Source organism: Mobula birostris, chromosome 1 (assembly GCF_030028105.1).
Source record: "Mobula birostris isolate sMobBir1 chromosome 1, sMobBir1.hap1, whole genome shotgun sequence".
Taxonomy (NCBI): Eukaryota; Metazoa; Chordata; class Chondrichthyes; order Myliobatiformes; family Myliobatidae; genus Mobula; species Mobula birostris.
The window spans coordinates 160716353-160732646 of record NC_092370.1 but is presented as its reverse complement, the minus strand read 5'-3'; the positions used below and the strand labels follow the sequence as shown (position 1 = coordinate 160732646).

Genomic DNA, 16294 nt, shown 5'->3' with positions numbered 1-16294 from the left:
CAGAGCAGAAAGGGGGTTTGGTGGCATCGTCGTGAGCCCCCCTACTTCACAGTCTAGGGGCCCAGGTTTGCTCCTGATCTCAGTTGCTCTCTGTGTAGGATATGCCTGTTCTCTCTGTGGCTACCTGGGTTTTCTATGGCTGCACCTGTTGCCTCTCTCATTCCAAAGATCAGCCAGGAGGTTTACTGGCCACCAAAGATGGTCCGTTAGTGCAGGTTAATGGCAAAGCCGGTCAGTTAATGAGGGAGAGAGGGGGATTGAGACATGAAGGGGTGTGGGACTGTTCTTCCAGGAATTAGCCTGGATCCAGTGTGTTGAATAGACTCCCCTGTTCATTGTAAGATGGAAGAACAATTTACTGAAGCATTCATGAGATCTTCTGGATGATGTTCTTAACACCCTATCAAGTCCCTTCAAGAGCATCACTCAACTTGCCCCATCATTGAGACAACCTGTGGACTCACTTCCTTTTTTTTTGGCGTGTGCCTGCGTGCATGCATGTGCGTCTGCGTGTGTGTGCATGCATCCATGATGATGTCTTTTTCATGACTTATACAAGGCGCGGAGCGAGAGAGAGAGACTCTGTGGCGCACTACTCACACAGACATTTTTCACAGTATTTTCCCTTTGTTTTACGAGGTCGAGTTGCGATCTCGATACTCAACCCGGCACGGATGGAAAGCGTACACAGCAGTGGACCCGACTAGTTTCAAACCCGGGAACCTCCGCTCCCGCGTCCGGTGCCGATGTCGTTGTGCCACCAGCCGGCCCATGTGGGCTCACTTTCAAGGACTCTTCATTATGTTCTCAATATTTATTGTTGATTTATTTATTTATTATTATTATTATTATATCTTTCTTTCTGTATTTGTGCAGTTTGTTGTCTTTTGCACGCTGGTTGAATGCCCAAGTTGGTGCGGTCTTTTACTAATCCTATAACGGTTACTCTTCTATTCTATGATTTATTGAGTATGCCCACAAGAAAATGAATCTCGAGGTTGTATATGGTGACATATCTGTACTTTGATAATCAATTTACTTTGAACTTTGAAGTTGGATATGTCACCTATTGTGGTGTCTGAACCACCTTTCAAATGAATGTTACGCTGTTGTTGCAAAGTGCTGGTCTTAACAATAATGTGATTAAGCACTGCTTTCAACAGAAGGAGAGATCCCAAGGCACTTGACTTAATCATGTAGAAATTTAACCCAGATTACTCAAAGAGACTGAACTGAGGAGCGGTGATTTAAGAGAGGCAGGTAAGGATAGGGATGGGATTTTTGGAATTCGGGTACTAGGTAGCTTAAAGCAGTGGTCCCCAACCACCGGGCCGCAAAGCATATGCTACCGGGCCACGAGGAAACGATATGATTTGGCGATATGAAACGATATGAGTCAGCTGCACCTTTCCTCATTCCCTGTCACGCCCACTGTTGAACCCCGCCCCCCCCAGTTGGCAAAAATATTGTCAATATTAAACCTGTCTGCAGTGCAAAAAAGGTTGGGGACCCCTGGCCTAAAGCACTACCACAATAACCAGGGGAAGGAGATCACTGGGTGCACAAGGGACCAGTAGTGGAGGTTACAAAGTTAGTTAGAGATGAGATTGTTCTAGGATTTGTACACAAGGATAAGAAATTTGAAGGCATTTAGGTATTTGAGTTGTTGTTAACAAGGACAAGAGTGTATGTAACTTGGTTCAAGTTTTGGCTGAAATAGATTTACAAACAAAAATAGTAGAAAGTGGTGATAACGCCTTGTCAAATCTGACTGCATTACAGATTATGATTGCTGTAGTTGATCTCCAGACCAAAGCAGAAGATGCACTATTTGGTGTAACTCCCCCAACCTGATGCAACTGACATATAATCATTGTAACGGCATGATCATAGCCAGTCTCCTTCTTGTCATAATCTGCAACTGGTTCTTCTTTTCTCCACAGGTGACTTTGGAGAAGGTTCTGGGTATCACAGTCTCTGGCAGCAGTGGGCTTGCGTGTGACTCGAAGACGGGGTTGGTGGCCTACCCATCAGGGTGAGTGTTTGACTGGTGATTTCTGTCCCCAGTGAACTATGTTCGTCCATCCTGGCATCACAAGATCAAAGTCAAGTTTATTGTTAAATGCACAAGTGCAATGAAAAACTTACTTTCAGCTGCATCACAGTCACATCACATCAATAAGCACCATTCAAAAGAGAAACAAACATACATTAAACACAATCTTCACAAGAAAGAACACAAGTAGAACAAAAATAGTCTAATACCAAAGTGGTCATAATTTGGCTAAGTGCAAATACAGTGGCTCCCAAATACTTTTGGGCATTTTTGGGGATTTTTGGCTCCCAGACCACACCCTCAATGCCCCCCCTTTCCCTTTCCGGCCATAACATAAAAGCTATAAAGAATTTTGACTTACGATGCACAGTGAATAAAACTAGGAACTGCAAGTTCAAAGCAGTAATATAATTGCAAAAATTATTCAAATCTATTTAAAGCAAAAAAACAAAATCAATTTTATGTAATTACAGTAAAGACAATTTTTAGAGTGTACGTTAATAGTCCAACTATTTATTGCTTTTTCACCTTTCAATGCGACGGCTGGGCTTGGTGCAGTGATATCAGGCTGAGTCTCACTCAGAAGGAGTCTCAGATCCCCACGTTCAGTAGTTTGCAGTCTGTTTCGTTGCTTTGAAAGAAGTTGGGCGACTGTACTGAAACCGTGCTGCACTAAATTTGATGTTGGAAAAGCAATAAAGAACATTTTGACCATTTCCCACAGTGCAGGATAGCATTCTTTCTGCAACCAAAAAGTCTTGATATGATTTTTTGCACCTTGGCTTCAGCTCAAAGTCAATTTGTAGTGAGATCAGTTCCTCTTCCATCCTTCCTCATTACAAGTATTTAGGAATATATTTATTATCCAATCTGGCATCTGGATCGATAGAAGATCCTGAAATCTCTCTGGCATGTTTTTATGCAGCACACCAGGTGGGTACAGTATACTTGAAGATCATCGTCTGGTATTCTTCCAACTCAGTGAGGCGCAGAAATTGGAAAAGGTCGTGGCAGCCATTGTTACACTTAAATAGGATTAACTTGGACAGAAATGTTGAGACAACTGACTTGACTTTGATAAGTCCTTGCAATTGAAGAATGGTTTCATTAATCTGTGTGAATTATTCTGACAAATAAGCAATCTCATGCCTAATATTCTCAAGTTGTTTACTGAATGAAATGAGTCTTCAAAGAGTTTTATCACAGTTTCAAAAAAGTGCATAAAAGACTCTTGGGCAGTTTACTTTTGAGGGCCATCTGAGTTCTGGGCACCACAGCAAGTATTCAAACTGTTTATCATTCTCAATACAAAGCTCTCGAAATAGTCGAGAATAGAGAGCATGGGACTTGGTTTTATTTACCGCTGTGATAGTAGTATTTAATAATTTGTGCAGCCGATTACTTAGGCTTTCTGCAACAAAATGTTGTCTGCGAATTATACAGTGAATGGTAAATTTGTTAGATACGGCATTTTTCAAGAAATAGTAATCCCATGTTGTGTCCTATCATTGATAGTGTCCCACCTGTTGGTGAGCGCAATGTCTTCTCCTTTGAAAAACAACTCAACAACCTGAAATATTGACTCCCCCTTTGTATCTGTTTCTATTTCCCTTGCAAATAACAATTCTTGAATCATACTTTCATCTTTCATGAAGCAAACATAACCAAGAAGCAAAGATTTGTTGCCTGGCAAAGTTAACTAATCCAAATGCAGAGTGAATTTGTTTGTCCTAGGTACTTTTCATAATGTGTCTTCCACATTCTCAGACATTTCTTCTTTGAACGGAGTTGCTGCTGAGTGGAATTACTTTAATTATTTGGTCCGGTGACTTATATAGGACCGTACTCAGAAACTCCCTTACTGCTGGCAGAATCAGTCCTTCTCCAATTGTATAGGGCTTTCCAGATCTAGCAATGAGCAATGAAATGTATGAAGCACGTAAACCATCACTGTTTTGTTGTAAAGTGCTGGCAAAAGGGTTTTGAAGTGTGTTCCATTTCTGAAAGTTTTCATGGAACAACTGAAAATAAGCCAGGTTCTTATTTGCTTTATTAAAGTATATTCTCAACAAATGTTCAAGGAGCTTGGATGATCTCATTGTCTCATTTGTAAATACTTCTTCATACGACAGACACATTGGCTGCTGTTGGTTGCTTGATACCGGTATAAATCTATATTTCAGATATTCCGCACTATACCGTCTACAAACGAGAAAATCTGCAGATGCTGGATACTGTCTAGACTTCTTTTCCTTTTCAACTGCTTCTGCCATTTTCATAATGGATTAACTATTATGATGAATCGCCTATTGTTTAAGTCCAACCTTAAGTTCCGCGATCATTAAAGGGGAAAGTTATGATGTCATCCTAACTTAGGCAAAACTTCACTCACTGTCTGGAGGTACACAAAGTGGTACAGCGATATCTCGGTTGGGTTGTGGGCTGAAGAAATGTGGTCAAGGCAGTTTGTAAGGGCAGATTCTGAACTTTATCCCATTGAGTGCCGTATCCTCATTCACAGGAATTGTGTCACTGGGAATTGAACTAGCTAATACTGTACATCAGTAGTAAATGGCAATAATGCTGGGGCCAGCCCAGAAATAACATGATTTCTTCAGCCTAGATTTCTCATGATTTGCCAAGTTCAACAACTATAATGCGCTTTGAACGAAGTTTAAGATAAATGTGTGTCGGTGAGAGATGGGGTGATTATGTGATTGTTCTGATCAATTATGAGGCACTGAGAATCAAATGCTTATAATTGCTAAGTAATTCATTCCTTAAACCTGTAATCCCTCAGCTGCCCCCCTTAGTATCGAGTGCCCCTCTCCCACCACCCCCTTTATCACCCCTTTAGAAACTCCCACCACCCCTGGGGGGAGTGATTTTGCCCACTTTGGAAACCACTGCTCTAGAGATTAGTGTGGTATGAGTCGGTTCAAGAACCCATGGTTGAAGGGAAGTAGCCATTCTGGAACCTGGTGGCGTGGGACTTCAGTCTTCCATACCTCCTGATGGTAACTGTGAGAAGATATCATGGGTTGGATCTATGGTATTTGTTGCATATTTCAATTAATTTTGCTTGTCAACAGTTTGTATCACTGGAGTATTTATGTATGGTTCTGCTTGGGTAATTTGTGTGTGTGTATTTGGAAAGTTAAGTACATGAACCTGGAAGGAACGAGTTACATTCTCATAGCACCCTGTGCATCCACTTTAGAGTGAATGAAGTATTATTTGCAATTGTGGACACCAAAAACATAATGACTAGATTCATCTGGTTTTGTAATGTTCTCTGAAAGGTAGACGTTGGCCAGGGTATTGCAGGTAATCTTACAGCTCTTAAAATCCTATGAACTCGAGAAGCAAGAGTGGCTAAAACAGCGTCTTCGAGCCTGCTGTGCAATTCATTATTACGACTGATGTTTGAACTGAAGTTCTCGCAGACTCTGATTCTGTGAAATCAAAACAATGATCTATCTCACTCTTAAGTATGCTCAATATCTAAGTGTGCTGCCCTTCAGGAGGGTTTCCGCCATTCTGCGTGAAAAGAGAATTCTACTCAGGTCAACTTGCAAATGACAGGTTTTCAGAGAGCACCCTCCAGTTGGAGAAAGCAGATCGGTGGCATTGACTCTGTCAGTTCCTGTGTCCCAATAAGATCACCTCTTATTCTTCGGCATCCTAATATTACATTTTCATCGGATAACCTGCTCATTGTTGGAATCATACTTGTGAGTCAGCACTGACTTAGTGCATGCCTCTTTACAATCAGTGTGCCCTTCTTTAAGGAGTGAGCAAAACTGAACTTCACAATACTCTAAATGAGAGGGATTAATGTCTTGCATTATCTCATTATGGCATTTTACTCCATCCGCCTACCCGCTTGCATTACCTGCCTGTTTACCTGGAAGTTCATGTACAAGGACGCCCAGACCTAGTTGACCAAAGAAACACTAATTGGGTTCTGCTGGTTTAAGTGGTATTTTGTTCTTCTGATTTAACCTCTGAAGTGTCTGATGTCGCAGAACATGTGGCAGAGTGGTGTTGCAGGTAAGGCAAATGTCTCTCAGCTCCAGTGGCCCAGGTCAGATTCTGACCTCTGCTTCTCCTGTTTCTATGGGGGTTTACCCCTGGTGCTCCAGTTTTCTCCTACATCTCAATGACTGCCTGGGGGTTAAATGGCTCTGTGTAGGTGTGCCTAGTAACCCCGATGGATTCCAGCGTTTTGCCAACTGCTGATACTGCTACCAAACATTCTGTACTGGTTTCCCTCTATTTACATGTTTCAAATTTTCGTTCTAATGCTGTTGTGTCTTTAGGGTTTGCAAATTCAGTTTCTGAACTTATTTTCTGCTATAATGAATAATGTGCCTCTCTCTTCCCTCGGAAATGCATTGGAACAAAATTCGTGAGTCTCATTTTGATCGGGTGTTTTATTTTAGCAAGATTTCAGTGAACAAGATATGTTCAAGAAATGCTTTGCCTTCACAAATCAAAGAATGGCTTCTGTTGTCTTCTTCTACTGTTATTCTCTCCCTGCTTCCCTAAATATTGGCATTTTAGTTGCTACCTTGCATTTGGTTGTGACTGATACAGAAATTTGGAAGAACACCTTTTTATGTGCATTGTTTCTGTAGGTAGCCTGAGATGCGGGCAGGAGTTTTAGGAGGATTTGTCTCGTTTTAATCCTTTTAATGTCTCCAGTACTTCCTTTTCAATTTTGCTACCTGAAGCACAGAAGCAGGCCCTTCTGCCCATCAAGTCCATACTGCTCATTAGCTACCTTTGTATACCAGCATTTACCACCACTTGGTCTGTAGTTTTCTTTGACCTGCTGATTCAGGTACTCATTTAAAATGCTTTGTTAATGTCATGGACATCTCTGCAGCCACCACCTGTCAGACAGTGCATTCCAGATTACACCTCGGCCCTCTTCTTTACCTGAAACTTGTGACCTCCTGTTTCATATGGGGCAAAGTTTCCTATTAAAAGTCCTATCTATGCCCCTCAAAATTAATTTGTTATTCCCTTCTTTATTTCCAGGAATTACAATTTCACATAAGCTATAGAAAATATTAACTTTTTAAAAAGTTAAAAATGGTCATGTATTTAATATTTCAATAATACTTGAGTAATCTTGTGTGTGTGTGTGTGTGTGCGTGTGTGTGTGTGTATGTGTGTGTATATATATTTAGACTCATATTTCAGACTCCCATGTCTTGTTTTGAATTAGTTTTGAAGTTATAAAACACACCACCAGGCAATGTCAAACACGATCATTTTCTTGACATAGCCTGAACAGCTCACTGATAAGAAAATTTGTTAGTAAAGTTCTCTTAACCTGCTATCAGGATTACATGGGATTTCCCAGCTTGTACTCCATAGGTATTTAAAGGTCCAACGAGGTTTCAGTTTTGCCAGCATTTAGTGGCTCACACTCTCTCATGGTGTTTTGTATGGAGTTGCTGTTTATTCAGCAGGGTAAAGGGTTATTTGCTGAGTAACTGTGGCATGCTGTTTGTTCTATAGGGCATGAGTTACTCATAGTGTAACTCTACACAGTTCCTGCTCAGTTTACATGAAAAAAAGATGATTGTTTGCCTAACCATTCAGATTCCAGTTTAATTGAATATGTGTGTGTGTGTGTGTGTGTGTGTGTGTGTGTGTGTGTGTGTTACACAGCGTTCATAGCGAAAACATTAATTCACAGGTCACACAGCTGGAGCAGGAGGGCTGGGGGAAGGGTGAGTGTGATAAAGGCTTCAGTGTGGTATGGAGCAAATGGAAATCGGTGAATAATTGAAGAGTGTTTTGCACTTCATTTAAGTCTGCTCTTTCAGATTTAGAAGTAGGCCACAAAAACTCTGCACTTGTCACTGAGTGACAGATCTATATCATTAGCCCACGCTCCACTCTCCCCCACATATTGCTCCCGAGAGTTTTTTTCCACCGGCGAGATAATTATGTATACTGTGTTGCTTTTGCGAGTGTGTGGGCTCAAATTCTGAGTGTGAGGGTCCTCATATTGTGAGTGTGTGTGTGATGGTCTTCACGTTATGAGAGTGTGTGTGTGTGTGTGTGTGTGTGTGTGTTGGAGGGTGTGTTTGTATGTGTATATGTGTGCGTGTGTGTGTGTTCAAAGACTCACGGGTAATTTATTATCAAACTATACAACTCTGAATTTTTTGCAGAACCAAGAAAGAAAAGAACGGCAGCAAGATCATCAACCCCCAATCCCTCCCTCCCCACACAAAAAAACAAACAAAAGCGGAACAGGCATATTGACCCCCAAATCCCCCTCCTGCACACATAATAACCTGAAAAAAATCAGGCAAAAAACACAGAATATAAAAAACTATAAGACTGAAAAACGTCTATAGTCCAAGTCCAAATCCAAAACACAGAAAACCTGAATAACGTTCTCCAGATACAGTAGCAGGCCTTTTTCTCTCCAGCGCAGAGTGATTCCACCAGTGGTCAAAAGACAGTCTCCCCTCTCCACAGCAGAGCGATATTAGCAGTGATCAAAAGGCAGGCAGCCAGCGCTCACCTTCCACACTCACCTCGGTGTTTCAATCTCGTCACTTTAATTGGCAAACAACGGAAGCATTAATCGGCGAAATGGAGTTGAACATCAGCCCACGCCCCATCCCGTAGCCTTCTTCCTATGAGAGTTTGGGACACTGCCTCTGCCTCCCAGAATCCCCTCGGAGACTACAAAGTGCTGCAACACCCAAATGATCTCTAAACAGCAAATCACAGGCTCCAACAGTTCCTCACAATCAAAATGAAAAACAAATATAAAAGCCATGAAGGAAATGAAATATATGGTTTCATTATCTTTCCAGAAGATGTCGACTGAAGCTGCGCTGTACGCAGGCGCCATCTTGACCGGGAGTCAAGATGTGAGTGTGTGTATGTTGGCACTTGCTGTCTTTCTCTTCACCATTCAGTCTTTCTGTGCAATTGTGGGAGCAAGTGTGAAGTAGGAGACAGAGGTGTACATCTTTCCAGGCTCAAAGTTGTGCAGATCTGTGAGATGTGCTGACAGAAGGCTTGATTGTTCACAGCAACACACACAAAACGCTGGAGGAACTCAGCATTCAAGTGATTTTTCACAGTACGGAAATAAAGAAGGATTATTTTAAAAATGTGACTAAACCATTTTCTAAAGATGCAGATCAGCTACAATCTTACTGAATGGTAGAGTGGCCTCCTCCTGTTCTAATTTATTTACTTGTAAATGGAGTGAGTGGTAGAGGAGGGAGAGAGAGAGAGATATGCTCTTTTGCACATTGAGAATTCCCTGCAGCTCACTTCTGATCTTTGTAATAATGTGCCTGTGATTATATTAAGGATGATGTAATAGTGGATTTGCAGAGGTAGAGATTATATTTACTTCAACAGAGAAGGAACTAAAATGGGGTGCGATGGCTTGGGTGGGGAGCCAAAAGTCGAAGCTACTCTTAAACATGTAGCTATTACCTTTCACGGCCTCATGCCAGCCCTCCTGGTTCAGGAGATCACAATCAGAGGCTGTGAGTTCTTGTCAAGACTGGTGCTCCTGTACACGGGACTTTCAGCTTCAGTGTTACCCTTTTACATTGACAGGTCTTGGAAGTGCATCGTTCCTCCTGGTGCTCTTCCTGAAAGCACTGTTACTAAACAAGGCCAGCTGTTTATTATCTCTTTGGAACCTCGCCGCTGTGTTTCCTGTCAGCAATTACAATAGGAACAATACTTCTAAAGTAAAGTAGCTGCAAAGTATCCTAATGTTGTGAAAGGCACTTTTTTATAAATCCAAAGTAACGCACACAAAATGCTGGAGAAATTCAGCAGGCCAGGCAGCTTCTATGGAAAAGAGTCCAGTCGATGTTTCTGATGGCTGAGGCAATGTCCACACTACGCCGGATAATTTTGAAAACGAAGCTTTTTCTCTTCGTTTTGACCCTCTGTCCACATTGAAACGGCGTTTTCATCCCCCGAAAACAGAGCTTTTCTAAAACACTCCCCAGAGTGTGTAAATTTGAAAACGATTGTTGCGCGTTGTAGTGTGGACGGGGTAAACGGAGATATTTTAAAATGCTGTCATGACAATACCACAACAACAATGCTTTTTCTGCTTCTGCTTGGTACTGCGCAAGCACTGCCGGATGGCTGTTATAACGTGCAGTCGATGTGAACGGCGTGAGAGTTAAGTTGTAAAGTGAGCTTTTTTGACTAGATCTCCTAAATTGATTTGATTGAGTCTATCTTTAAAAATATTAATGTCAGAAATACATACAGTCTGGCGGCAGAAGATTCCACTCTCTTCTTGATCTTGGGTAGAGGACGGCTTCATGCGTGTGTTGTTTACTTTATTGTCTACGTTAATAGCTTGTTTGGAGTTAAACATCTCCACTGCTTTGCTGACTTTGTAGTCGTTTATAACTCGCAGAAACAGCTCGACTTCATTGTCTTGTCTAAACGAAGAAGTCCAGTCTGCTTTTTCCAGTGGAGGTTTTCTTTGTATTCCTCGAAGACATTGTTGAAAACTTTCTTTCGCTGTTGCTGTTGGTACTCTAGTATTTAACCAATGGAAATAGTAAAATGCCGCCGCGGAAACGTAAATATTATACCGTTTCCTCTTCACTTGTTTTCTGTAGATGTGTCTGTGCATGCCCAGGAGTAGATTTGTCCAAATAATCCCTTTTAATGTGGACAGAGATATTTTGAAAAACGCCTAGTGTGGACGCCTGTCGTTTTTACTTGAAACCGGCGTTTTCAAAATTATCTGGTCTAGTGTGGACGTAGCCTCAGTCTTGATGAAGGGTCTCAGCCCGAAACGTTGAGTGTACTTTTTTTCCGTAGATGCTGCCTGGCCTGCTGAGTTCCTCCAGCATTTTGTGTGTGTTGCTTGGATTTCCAGCATCTGCAGATTTTCTCTTGTTTATAAACCAGAACTGTTTCAGTCCTCCTTCCAATATGTCTCTTCAAGTATGCTGGGAGCTACTTCTCAACGCAGGACACCTTGAGACTGTTCTCTTGGTGACTGTCGCCAGCCTGGATTATGTTCTCTAGGGGAGAGCTATACTTAAGTTTGCTGACAACACCACTGCCGTTGGCTGAGTCAAAGGTGGTGACGAATCAGCATACAGGAGGGAGACTGGAAATCTGGCTGAGTGATGTCATAACAACAACCTCTCACTCAACGTCAGCAAGACCATAGAGCTGATTATTGACTTCAGGAGGAGGAAACCAGAGATCCATGAGCCAGTCCTCAATGGGAGATCAGAGCTGGAGAGGGTCAGCCATATTAAATTCCTCTGGGTTATCATTTCAGAGGATCTGTCCGGGGTCCAGCACGTAAGTGCAGTTACGAAGAAAGCACAACAGCACCTCTACCTCCTTAGGAGTTTGTGAAGATTCAACATGATATCTAAAACTTTGACAAACTTCTTTAGATGTGTGGTGGAGATATCACAGCCCAGGAACAGAATCACAGTCCAGGAACAGAATCACAGCCCAGGAACGGGATCACAGCCCAGGGACGGGATCACAGCCCAGGAGCGGAATCGTAGACCAGGAACGGAATCACAGCCCAGGAACGGAATCACAGCCCAGGAACGGGATCACAGCCCAGGAACAGAGTCACAGTCCAGGAACGGTATCACAGCCCAGGAATGGAATCACAGCCCAGGAACAGAGTCACAGTCCAGGAACGGTATCACAGCCCAGGAATGGAATCACAGCCCAGGAATGGAATCACAGCCCAGGAACGGTATCACAGCCCAGGAATATGATCACAGTCCAGGAACGGGATCACGGCCCAGGAACGGAATCACAGCCCAGGAACAGAATCGTGGCCCAGGAACAGAATAGCAGCCCAGGAACGGGATCACAGCCCAGGAACGGGATCACAGCCCAGGAACGGGATCACAGCCCAGGAACGGAATCACAGTCCAGGAACGGAATCACAGTCCAGGAACGGGATCACAACCCAGGAACGAGATCACATCCCAGGAATGGGATCACAGCCATGGAATGGAAAATCCTACAGAAAGTAGTGGATACAGCCCAGCCTGTCATGGGTAAAGTTCTCCCTATCACTGAGCACATCTGCATGGATTGCTGTCGCAGAAAAACAGCACCCATCGTCAGGGACCCCTCCCCCACCCAGGTCATGCTCCCTTCTCACAGCTGATATCAGGAAGAAGGTACAGGAGCCTCAGGACTCACACCACGAGGCTCAGGAACAGTCACTACCCCTCAACCATCACGCTCTTGAACCAGAGGGAATAACCTGACTCAACTTCACTTGCTCCATCATTGAATTGTCCCACAACTAATAGACCTACTTTCAAGGACTCTTCGTATGATGGTCTCGATATCTATAGCTTATTTATTACTATTATTTTTATTTCTTTTCTTTTTTTATTTGTGCAGCTTGTTGCCTTTTGGTTGTCCGCCTTTTTGGTGTGGCTTTTGATTGATCGTATTATGGTTATTGGATTTATTGAGCATGCCCGTAAGAAAACAAATCTCAGGGTTGTATTTACTTTGAACTTTGAGAACTTGATAGAGGATCAGGGTGATGGGAAGTTCATCAGTCTAGTGGGCTGAAGGAACAAGGACCAAAACGTGACCAGAAGTTAATATGAGGAGCTTGAGAGCCAAATCTGGCCCGGCTGCGGTCACAGTGATCTTTGAAGGGTGAGGTGTAACATCAGAGGGACTGGTCAAACAAAACATTAGTGGCTCTGGACTTGTTACATTTGCACTCCATTGTACTCTGTGGATCTGATGAGGCTGAGGCAAGGAAGTGAGCTTCAGTCATTGTGAGAGAGAGCTCAATGAAAGAGCTGGCCTGGATTGGAAGCCCAGAGAAATGAACTTAGAAATCCCAATGCACAATTCCAAATGATACTGTGCTATACATTTGAAAATCAGTTTAACTTAAGGTCGTATGTAGAGCCAGTGGGTGGAGTGGGAGGGCTGTTCTTTAGCAGTTTGGACAGTCCCAGGACCCACTGGGAACATATTTTCCCTTTCACCTACATCCCCATCATTGTGACATCAATTCATGAAATCGGTACGCTTCCCTGCAGCAGCGAGACTACTTGTATTCCACAGAGTTTCTTTAAGGACCAGCTGCGGAGATTATATCTGCAAGGCAAAGTGCTGGCAGCTGCAAGACCTCGCAATAAACCAACAGAGAACATCACACTGGAACTAATGTGTTGCGTAAGGAAATCTTAAAACACTGTCCTGTGAATCTCACAAATAAAAGATCGTTGGTCTGTATGGAATTTCCAGCAGAGGTGTTTCAATACCTCTAAAAGGTGGCATGAAGCCTGAATGTAGGGACAGACAGTGAGCTTGGTGTTTAAGGACATCACATCAAGAAATTTCCACTGACGTTTAGTTTGGTTGATGTGCTGATTGGCCGTTGCTGTAGCTCTAGGTGGGAGGCCAAGGGAATAGAATCTTGGGCTGGTCTTAGCACCAGGCTCAATGGAGAGAGGCAAAGATTAGAGACAGGTTTTGCTGTTATTATCACAAATTAATTATCAGTTAATCAATTATTTACATTGGTGTTTGAGGACTGGATTCAGGCATGCACAAAACTGCCGTCACTTACAGAAACTTAAGAAAATCACAGTACAAGATTTCAGGTTGTGTTTGCCATTTCTTCATCGTTCCACTTTCTTCATAATAATTAAGAAACAAACAGTTTATTTTATAAGAGTTGGAACATTGCTGAGCTTTGTAAAGAAAGAAATCTTCATTTATCAGAGGTTTGTTTGGCGATTAGCATCGATTCTGAGTTGAGTGAGAATCACATGAGGATTAAATTACTGTATATGTTTGGCATTTCCTTAACCATCTCAAAGCAGGCCTTGCAAATCATCGTTTAATGCTGCATATGTTGAGCATTAAGTGTGTGTTTCAGAGCAAACCTTGCTGACTCATGTGGGGTCATCGCATTGCCAATTACAAAGCGTTATTGAAAGAAACTGAGAAGAAGTTTGTTGGAAGAATCTGTAATAGAGTGCCTTATCAGAAGACTGAAGTTTAAAATTAAGTGAAGGGGTTCATTACCATCAGCCCTGTGATAATGGAACTCACGGGGTTAAAGAGGCATAGCTTCCTCATTCTTCATTAATTTGGAGTGAACACATGATTTAATTCCATAAATACCTGACTGCAGTTCAGTTGAGCAAGCATGTTTGGTACTTGGTGGCTTAATATTGTGGAGGGTACTTCTGATGGGAATCTCTTAATTTGCTCGTCAGATTGTTGCCATCACACTTTTCAGCCTTATGAATGGCCTTGAATGGCACTTCAGTGCTTCTGAAACTTGGACTACCCATAGTAGGTGTTGTTGTAGGCAGTGGGGGGGACACCACCAACACCATCTCTGCAAACTCCTGCAAATCCAGTGAGAGGCCAAGGAGAACAGTATCAGTATCTTCTCCCAGGCCAACATCTCCAGTGCCAAAGCTCCAGTTACTCACATCGTCCACATGCCCCATACCAGACTCCCAAAACAGGCACTCTTCTGAGTCCTGTCACAAGAAGTAGTTAGCAGGGAAAAAGATATGGAGGTGTGCGATCAGCCTCCTTGAAATGTTGCAATATTTCCACTGACTCCTGGGAATCTCAAGCCAATGATCGCTGAAAGTGGAGCAAGAGGATTCATGGTAGCAGTGAGAACTTTGGGTCCATGTATTGACATCACACGGACACCCTACATGAGTGACAGAGCCTGTGCACTCTCTCACAAACTACACACCTACCAGCTTCTGTCCTATCTGTGGAAGGGTCTGCAGTTCCCACATTGGCCTTATCAGCCAACTTGGATCAGACAGAGCCAGATTGCAGGCAGTTCAACATCAGCCCCCAGGGACTGGAAAAGACGTTGTTACAGAATTCAGCTGCCATTGGCTCAGACCCAACTTGTTTCATAATCAAGAGGGATGTAAAGAGGCTTCAAGGAGACGTGGTCTTGTTAAGTGAGCCAGTGACAACATGGTAAATGGACATCCAGGTGGAAAAAATTTTACTTTGAAATACAAAACAGAGAAGTAGAGTCAAAAAGTCACAGAGAACTACAGCACAGAAACAGGCCCTTCGGCCCATCTAGGCCATGCCAAGCTATTTTAAACGGCCTATTCCCATCGACCTGCACCTGGACCATAGCCCTCCACATCCCTCCCTTCCATGTACCTATCCAAAATTCTCATAAATGTTGAAAACAAGCTCGCATGAGCCACTTGCTTTCCAGCTCATTCCACACTCTCACCACTCTCTGAATGAAGTTTCCCCTCATGTTCCCCTTAAACTTTCAATTTCACCCTTAACCTATGACCTCTAGTTGTAGTCCAACCCAACCTCAGTCGAAAAAGCCTGCTTGCATTTACCCTATCTACACCCCTCATAATTTTGGCTACTTCTATAAAATCTCCCTTTAATCTTCTATGTTCCAAGAAATAAGGTGCTAACCTATTCAATCTTTCCTTATAACTCAGGCCCTCCAGTCCCAGCAGCATCCTCGTACATTTTCGCTGTATTCTTTCAATCTTATTTACCCCTTTCCTGTAGGCAGGTGACCAAAACTGCATACAGTACTCCAAATAAGGCCTCGCCAGTATTTGTTAAATGGTGAGATATTGGTTAACTTAGAGGGACTCAAATACTCTTGAGCTTATCACTGAAGGTCAGCATAGAGTTGTAGCAAGCAATCAGGAAGGCAGATGGTATGTAAATGATTATTACAAGATGATTTGAATACTGGAAATTCCTACTTCAGCTGCACATGGTACCGGTGAGAATAGAGCAGCAGTATTGTGTATAATGTTGACATCCTTCCCTAGGAAAGGCATGTGCTTGTTTAGAGCGGGGGTTCTCAACCCGCGGTTCATGGGCGTCTCAGTTAGTGGTAGGGGTCCATGGCATAAAAAAGGTTGTGAACACCTGCCGTAGAGTGAGTGCCTCAGATACTCACTAGTCTAGTTCCAGGCATTGCAGGTATGTCATATGACAAGCAATTGAGCAGACTGGGATTGTATTCTCTAGAACCCAAATTGGGAACCCTTGCACTAAAGTTCAGAAGAATCAGAAGAGGTCTTGTGAAGTTTATAAAATTCTTGTAAGGTTTTACATGCTGGGTTCAGGGAGGACATATTTCATGGCTGAAGAGCTTTAAATCAAGAGAAACAAGTAAACAATAAATTGCTTAGGGCTGAGATGAAG

General features: G+C 42.8%; 1 protein-coding gene across 1 annotated transcript in view; it reads left to right on the top strand.

Annotated features, from left to right (window-relative positions):
- Positions 1-16294, top strand: part of mapkbp1 (mitogen-activated protein kinase binding protein 1) — a 260224-nt gene that overhangs the window by 19055 nt on the left and 224875 nt on the right. Inside the window, exon 2 of the mRNA XM_072265081.1 lies at positions 1944-2035. Coding sequence (XP_072121182.1) covers positions 1944-2035 — 92 coding nt within the window. The remainder of the gene's footprint in view (positions 1-1943; positions 2036-16294) is intronic.